Raw genomic sequence first — 7,837 nt, 5'->3', positions numbered from 1 at the left:
ACAATTGTTTGAGCCCATTCTGCAAGCACTGTGTCAACCCATCTCCTTAGGAGTCTTGATCTTTGATAGTCCTCTACTTTACACCACACAGGATGTCCTTTTACACGGACTTGTTGTTGTTGTTAAATGCCATCAAGTTGGTTCTGACTCATAACATCCTGGTATAGGGTTTCTGAGGGGCAGCTAGTGAGTTTGAACCACTGAATTTTCAGTTCAAAATAACCTTGTAGTCCAGTGCTTATCTTACAGTGCCACACCAGGGCTCCAGGGACTACTTCCTTCTAAAAACATGTTCAAAGTATGCGAGACAAAGTCTTCTCATCCTCACTTCTAAGGAACATTCTAACTGTACTTCTTCCAAAACAGATTTGTTTGCTCTTCTGGCAGTGTGTGGTACTTTGAATATGCTTCCTCAGTACCATAATATGAATGCAGCAATTCTTCTATGGTCTTCCTTATTCATTGTCCAACTTTCACATACATATGAGGCAGTTGGAAATGCCATGGCTTGGGTCAGGTGCACCTTAAGTCTTCAAAGTAACATCTTTGCTCTTTAACACTTTAAAGAGGTCTTTGTGACAGATTTGCTCACTGTCATACCTCATCTGATTTCTTGACTGTTGCTTTCATAAGCATTGATTGTGGATCCAAGCAAAATGAAATGCCTGACAATTTCAATCTTTTCTCCATTTCTTATAATGTTTGTTGGTGCAGTTGTGAGGATTTTTTAAATAATCCCTATTTAAGATTATATTCTTTGATATTCATCAGCAAATGCTTCAAGTCCTCTTCCCTTTCCACAAGCAATGTTATGTCATCTGCATATCACAGGTTGTTAATAAGCCTTCCTCCAGCTTCTGTTTACTCAACATACAGATAGAACAAATTTTGTAAAAGGATACTGTTACAATACCTTCCGGGTTCTTCCCCTCCCTTCCCTTGGGCTCCATTTTGTCTCTTTCTCCGCCAAACTAAGCTGCAAGGGGCGTGGTTTAATATGCAACATGGCTTTTGATAGGCTAAATCACTCCAGCAATGCCGTGTGAGCTCCTGATTTGAATCTATATAAGACCACTCCCTTCCTGTTGATCTCACTTCCTTTTCTTCTGCTTTCGCTGTCGGGCGGAAGTCTACCTGCTCGTCTTCACCCAGAATAAAAAAATCTCTAAACGAGCCCTGGTGTGCGGAGGCGCCCTGGTGTGCGGAGGCGCCGGGTTGTTTTTGTTTTTTTGTGTTTTTTTTTGGTTCAATACTGATGGACATGCCTCTTGGTCTATGTTCCACATGAGTACAATTAAGTGATCTTCACAATGGTGTCCAGTTTGTTATATTCCATACAGTCAAATCCCTTTGGCTATTCAATAAAACACAAATAGACATCTTTCTGATATTCTCTTTCAGCCAAGATCCATCTGATGTCAACAATAATATCCCACATTCCACATCTCCTTCTGAGGCAGGTTTGGATTTCTGGTAACTTCCTGTAGATGTACCATTGCAACTGTTTTTTAATTATCTTCAGCAAAACATTGCTGTATGTGCTATTAATGATATTGGTTGATAGTTTCTATGTTCTGTGGGGTCACCTTTCTTTGGAATGGGCACAAATATGGGTCTTTTCCAGTAGGTTGGCCAGTATCTTATGTATTTTAAATATTATTTTTACTCTGAAAGAACCTTTCCCGTTTAGAATACACGGTGAAATATTTACAGATGTGTTGATGTGTGAGGAGAGAGGGTATATGGAGGTAGAAGTTTAACAACATTGCTCATACACTGATCATGATAGAAGTCAAGTAAGGGGCATAAGTGGTTCATTGTATTCCATAAATACTAAGTTGCTTGAATGTATATAATTTTCCAGGTGTCTCTAAAATCTGACAGCCTAGCACATGATGCATCTAGTTCCAAGAATGGCTCGTAGGTGGGTGGGAAGCATCAGGACCCTCTGTTGAGAAGTTTATCGGGCAGAATTGTCACTGTACACTCTGGAAGCAGACCTTCCTGGTCCATGTACTGGCCCTGCTCCCACCTATCAGTGTGACCTATGATTTCACTTCCCTATGCCTCAGTTTCTTCGAATGTTAAATGGAAATAACAGCAGTGTCTACCCTCTGAGGTTGTTGTAAAACTTAAACGGATTAAAAGGTACAAAGTACCTCAGAAAATCATTGGCACACTCAATAAATTATTATTATTATCTTTACTGCTATAAAGGGAGAAAAAAAATTGAGTGAATCACCAGGCCAGGGACTTGAACCAAATATATCCAAAATATGTCTTTAATCTTGATGAAGTTCACAAATGGCACAATATTGATATTTCCTTAAACAAATTATACAATCATGTTCTTAGACAACAAGGCACAGCATCACCATTACCCTATGCCCCCAGGGGCCACGGCAGTGATTTCATGTCCCACTAAGGTTTGGCAGAGCTGCTAAAGAGCTAAAGAGCTGCTAAAATCAACAGGATGGCTCTCAAAGAACCCATTTTGCCACTAGATAAGCTGATGAAAGATGCCATCACATTCACTGAACAGAGAATCAAATACAAAAATGATATACAACAAATATGGAATTCACTTATTTTGCATTCGGTTTCATTCCTTTCAAATGACAATCTTCCATGGGGACTTTTCACCAAGATGTTGTCAACAAAATGAATAGAAGTGGTGAGTTCTGCTTCATAGTAGCCTGGGACCAAAAAACAAGAAGAAGAGGAGATAGAAGGGTAAAATGATAGAATAACCATGATTATTACCAGAACATAACTTAACAGAAGTGCTTTTTTAAACAGTGTTAATGAATTATGGATATGAGATATAAACAGGCTTTGCATGGCAGATGAAAGGAAAACCAATTCAACTGTTAGTAGTTGTTGTTGTTGTTGTTAAGTGCCATACAGTCAATTCCAACCCATAGAGACTGACCCATAGAGACCCTGTCTAGGGTTTCCAAGGAGCAGCTGGGTGAGCTTGAACCGCCAACCTTGCAGTTCAAATGGCTTTGCAGTCTGGCACATTAACCCCCAGCACCACATAAATAGGATTTTCAAAGCTATATACCTTTATAGAAACATCCTGCCACATCTTTCTCCCATGGAGGAACTGGTGGGTTTAAACTGTCATCTCTGGGTTAACAGGTGCCAACAAGTCTTCAAATTATATTGTTTTTGTTGTTGTTGTTAGGTGCCATGGAGTCTGTTCCAGCTCATAGCAACCCTATATAGGGTTTCTGAGACTTTAAACCTTCATGGGAGCAAAGAGCCTGATCTTTGGCCCGACACAGAGCAGCTGGTGGGCTCCAACAACCTACCTTGTGGTTCGCAGTTCAGTGTTTATCATATGGAGCCAACACACTCCTTTTATATTATATGTATGTATATAACATACGGAGTCCTGGTGTGGCACTGTAGGTTAATGCACCAGACTGCAAAGTCATTTGAACTGCAAGGTCGGCGGTTCAAGCTCACTAGCTGCTCCTTGGAAATCCTATACAGGGTCACTATGGGTCGGAAGTGACTCGAAGGCACTTAACAACAACCACATATAATAGATAATGACTCAGGCCCTCTGGCCTGAATCTGTGAATGCTAATCAAGGATTCAGTTCTTTAAGAGCTTGGACTCATTAATGAGGAATAACCCCTGTTAAGGTTTGCAGGTACTTCCCTTTCTGAATCCAGCAAGCACTTTTTCATTTCTTAGAAAGAGGAAGGGGCATCTCTGCTGCTTCTCATAATACTCTGATTTCAAGCTTAGTTTCAGAAGGAACTCTATCTCAGGAGGAAGAATGTAATTGGAGAAAAGGGAACTAAAGAGCTTGCCAGGTCCAATGGGCTTAAGATGGAGATCTTCACCTCCAAAGTCCCTCCTTTCCATTCCCCTAGAATGCAAGGACAGTCGCCTTCTTACCAGGAATCTCTCAGCTGCTCAAGCCTGCAGGTCCCTGCGGCGCCGGCCAAAGGCATTGGAGCCCACATCAGTGGGCACGAAGTTGCTCTTCACTATGCCCCCAGATCTGCTCAGTAAGCCTGCCAGCCGGTGGGTCACACAGGTGGCAGTTTTGCAGCCTCTTTTCTGGGCAGTGATGCTGATTTATGAGATGGAGAAAGAAGAGAAGGTCTGTCAGTGAGAAGCTGGTGAGGAGGAGCCTGCCTGCCCCATGGGATCAACATGAAGAGCACACACAGCTCTTTGACACACTACTTAACAATTAGTGTTTCTCCTAACTGCAATTATCAAAGCCTTTAGGAGAGACCGCCTGATAACCTTAGCTAGAAACCCTTCCCCAAACTCACTTCCTAGCCACAGGCACACACTGAAAACCTGTAGTCCACCCTCTGGCCTCATACTTACCAGAGTGGAAATGTCTCGTACACACAGTTCCTTTGGGATCAGGGAGGAGCAGTCAGCAAAGATCCAGCCCCATCCCAAGACATACAAGGAGTATATATGCACATACCATACCCCAGTTGCAAGCACCAGAAAACTTCCAAGAGAAATGAAAATCCCCTCAAGTCTTACCTGAAAGTAGCTCAGAGAACAGGGTTGGTAGCCTCCTCTCCCAGAAGGGCTTACCTGCTCCTTAGCACACCTTTCTTAATGCTTGAGTTGGTTCCCAGGGACCACCCTCCCCCTGGGTCCAGTTACACTGAGGCCAAGCTATTTCTAAGCATAGACACTGAACACCTCAAGTCTTGAATGTGGGCCAGAGAAATGACCACCACATCTCAGGTCCTTTCAGAAAAATAGGTTTATTCACTGCATGAGCCATGAGGGAGGTGCTTGTGTAGGACATTCAGAAGCAGGAATTGGAGGGCTCAGCCAGAAAATCCTCTAGGCTCTCACAAAACCACACTCATTCTCTCTGATCTCGAATCTGGTCTATGAGTCTTACTTGGTCTCCTTCCATCCTGAGGTCCCCAACATTTTCTGTCATAAGCAAAACTACCAGTCCTAGCTTGAATAGGAGTCAATGAGAGGTCCACATGCATCAAATGCATAAGTGGAAGAAAGAAAGGAAGTCAGGAAGGAGTGTGGAAAGTTCAGTTGGCTTCCTAGGGCACCCCTAAGTAGGAAGAGCTGTCACTCTCAAAGCCATTGGCCATGTTTCTTTTCTTGCCAGGAGTTTCAGGCCCGAAGTCAATGCCAGAGAATGTATGAAAGTTGTTCAGGTCTTGCGAGTATGTGCCCAGCATGCAGGTACTCAGATTACCACACCTCTTAGTTCTGGGGTTGTTCAGGCTGCAGGGAAAAGACATGCATAACAGTACCATGCACCAGCTCTGCCCTGTGGGAACTCAGGCAGGTTAGTACACTGAGAGGGCTCACAAGCAGGGGTAGGAGGGGCAGGCAGATGGGCAACTCATACATCTTCCCTCAGGAGACTCTGAGGTACACAGGGCAGGACAGTGTGGGGAAGAGCTGGGGTCAGGAAGGGGTGGTCTTTCCCCAGCATTCCACATGCTACTCAGCCCTTCATGCTCTGTCTGCAGAGAGACCCCTGTTTTCAGGATGGATGGTGGTGCAATTCATGCTGCCAAGTGGGGGCGGTCTCTGCTGTAAGCTCAGGGTGCACAGGGAGGTGGGTGGGGAAGGGTGCTCTCTCTGGTCCTGTGACAGCATGCACATCACAATAGATGATCCCCAGAGAGCAGGTAGATCCTACACATCTAAAGACCCCAGACCTACCTCAGACACTGCTCTACCTGGTCCCACCCTCTGCAAGGCCTCCACCTTCACCATGCAAATGTGCAGTGAAGGCTCCTTGCAGGTGTAGAAGACCAATATGTAGGTTAACCAGGTGGGGCCAAATTTCTCTGAAAGCTCCTGAGACATACAGGTCCATCCCTGGTGTCACACTTACCAGTCCTAACTCATCCCATGCTGGGAGGTCTCCTCAGTGTGGCCAGTCCAGTTAAAAGAGAGTGATTCCATACCTTCCCAGCTCATTTCCTAGCGGCCTTTGGAGTAGGACTTTCTTTGTAGCTTACCTGGAGCCTTCAGTCTCCTGCTCCAGCTCTTGTTCCTGCTCCAGCTCATTGGCCTTCATCTGCACAAAGTCCTTCAACAGTGCAGCCAGCAGGAGGCGCGCTTCCTCCTCACTGAGTGCCGTGGGATCAGAGCTGCTCTCTATCGCAGACCTGGAGTAAGGAAGCAAATTCAATGCAGGCTCTGAGACCCTGTCTGCTCCCCACTTAGATAAATCACCAGACTTCCGGGTTCTCTAATTTCCCCTATGGATATGCAAGCTTGATTCCCAGGTAGATTGGTCCCTAGGCCAGTGTCTATCCCAGGACACTGAGTCACTGGGAGCCATGTGCCACTGTGACCTCAGTGGAATTGTCTTATCCCAGGGAGTGCGTTCCTGGAAGGGCTGTCTCACCTGAATGGTGCTGCCTGGAGGTTGCCGGCTTGGCACAGGACCAAGAGGCTAAGAGCCAGGAATGGGGAGAACTTCCCGAAGCCCATGGCACCTCACTGTAAAGACAGAGCCATGTTACTACGAAGTACAGATGGAACACTGCCTGTGAGCTTGCAGACCTATATTCTAGTCCCGCCTCTGCAACAACTGTTGAATAACCTCAGCCAGGTTACTTCGCCTCCAATGCCTCTGTTAATTTGCAGAATGGGCTTTGACTCTAAAGACACGTAGAGATTACTGGTGTGGCACTGTGGGTTAAGGAGTCCTGGTGTGGTGCTGTGGGTTAATGCGCCAGACAGCAAAGCCGTTTGAACTGCAAGGTCAGTGGTTCAAGCTCACCAGCTGCTCCTTGGAAAACCTATACAGGGTCGCTATGGGTTGGAACCGACTCGATGGCACTTCACAACAACAACTGTGGGTTAATGCGCTGGACTGCAAGGTCCATTTGAACCGTAAGGTCAGTGGTTCAAGTCCACCAGCGGCTCCTCAGAAACCCTATACAGGGTCACTATGGATCTGAACCGACTCAACAGCACTTAACAACAACAACAAAGACACACTGAGGCAATGACTTCTAGAAGTAGAAAAAGGTGTGCTGGTGAAGAGGGTTTGTTGAATGCAGTGGAGTCTGTTCCGACTTACAGTAACCCTGTTTAGGGTTTCCAAGCAGTGGTGGGTTTGAACAGCCCAGCTTGTGTATAGCAGTCCAGTGCTTATCCTACAGCGCCACGCCAGGGAGTGGGACTATTCTGGTTTTGCTCTGTTGAAGGCAAGGGAGAAAGCGACATATACAAAGGCATGTACTCACACCTTTGGCCTGATGGATGCAGAGACCAACAGCAGACCCACCGTGCTGTGCATTAGCTCCTGATGATGTCTCAGGAACAGAAAAATTTAGGACCTCCTTCCTTTCTGCTTGACTTCCACCCAACACTTAGGAAGGGAGGGAGAGAGGTAGATTGGAAAGGAGCGCTGATTTCTAAATCTGCGGGTTGGGTTTGGATTCCGGGAAAGTTTAATGGACCAGTTACAACTGGTATTCTGCTAGAGCGCGTGTGTTAGACATAAATGCTGCTGGACTCGCGCACCTCGCGGCTAGCCCACCGCCCGGGGCTGCGGACCTTACAGCCCCTGGTCAGGGCTGATGTCCTAAGAAAGAACACCCTTGGGCTGGAGGTGTCTCGGAGGTAAGCTCAAGTCTTCCCTGGTCCAGGAACCCAAAATAATCCCCGGGCTGCGGACAACACAAGGCTCTCTCAGACCCAACTCCTGCATTTTCTCCTATCCTGTGCACGGACCGCTCTAACTCAAGAGCTGCAGCTCCGCGTTCCTGAGCCAGCGCAGCCCACGGCACAGGCTCGGGGTCCTCTGGTACTGGTTAGGAGAAAATGTGAGACACCCCCACCGCCC

General features: G+C 46.2%; 1 protein-coding gene across 1 annotated transcript; it reads right to left on the bottom strand.

Annotated features, from left to right (window-relative positions):
• Positions 1 to 3,933: 3,933 nt before the first annotated feature.
• On the bottom strand, positions 3,934 to 6,474 carry LOC102823849 (calcitonin gene-related peptide 2-like). Its single transcript, XM_006865782.1, has 3 exons — positions 6,389 to 6,474; positions 5,997 to 6,146; positions 3,934 to 4,093 (listed from the first exon to the last, which is right to left on the bottom strand). The coding sequence occupies exons 1-3, from the start codon at positions 6,472 to 6,474 to the stop codon at positions 3,934 to 3,936; spliced, it is 396 nt and encodes a 131-aa protein (XP_006865844.1).
• Between the last annotated feature and the right edge of the window lie 1,363 nt (positions 6,475 to 7,837).

Source organism: Chrysochloris asiatica, unplaced genomic scaffold (genome assembly GCF_000296735.1).
Source record: "Chrysochloris asiatica unplaced genomic scaffold, ChrAsi1.0 scaffold00083, whole genome shotgun sequence".
NCBI lineage: Eukaryota > Metazoa > Chordata > Mammalia > Afrosoricida > Chrysochloridae > Chrysochloris > Chrysochloris asiatica.
Note: the sequence above shows the minus strand (reverse complement) of the source record. Positions and strands in the feature narration are given on the sequence as shown.

Coding starts and splice junctions, on each gene's coding strand:
- LOC102823849 (XM_006865782.1), bottom strand. CDS start 6,474: ATGGGCTTCGGGAAGTTCTCCCCATTCCTGGCTCTTAGCCTCTTGGTC. Junction 6,147..6,388: donor CTCCAGGCAGCACCATTCAG/GTGAGACAGCCC, acceptor TCCTTACTCCAG/GTCTGCGATAGAGAGCAGCT. Junction 4,094..5,996: donor CAGGAGACTGAAGGCTCCAG/GTAAGCTACAAA, acceptor CTCATAAATCAG/CATCACTGCCCAGAAAAGAG.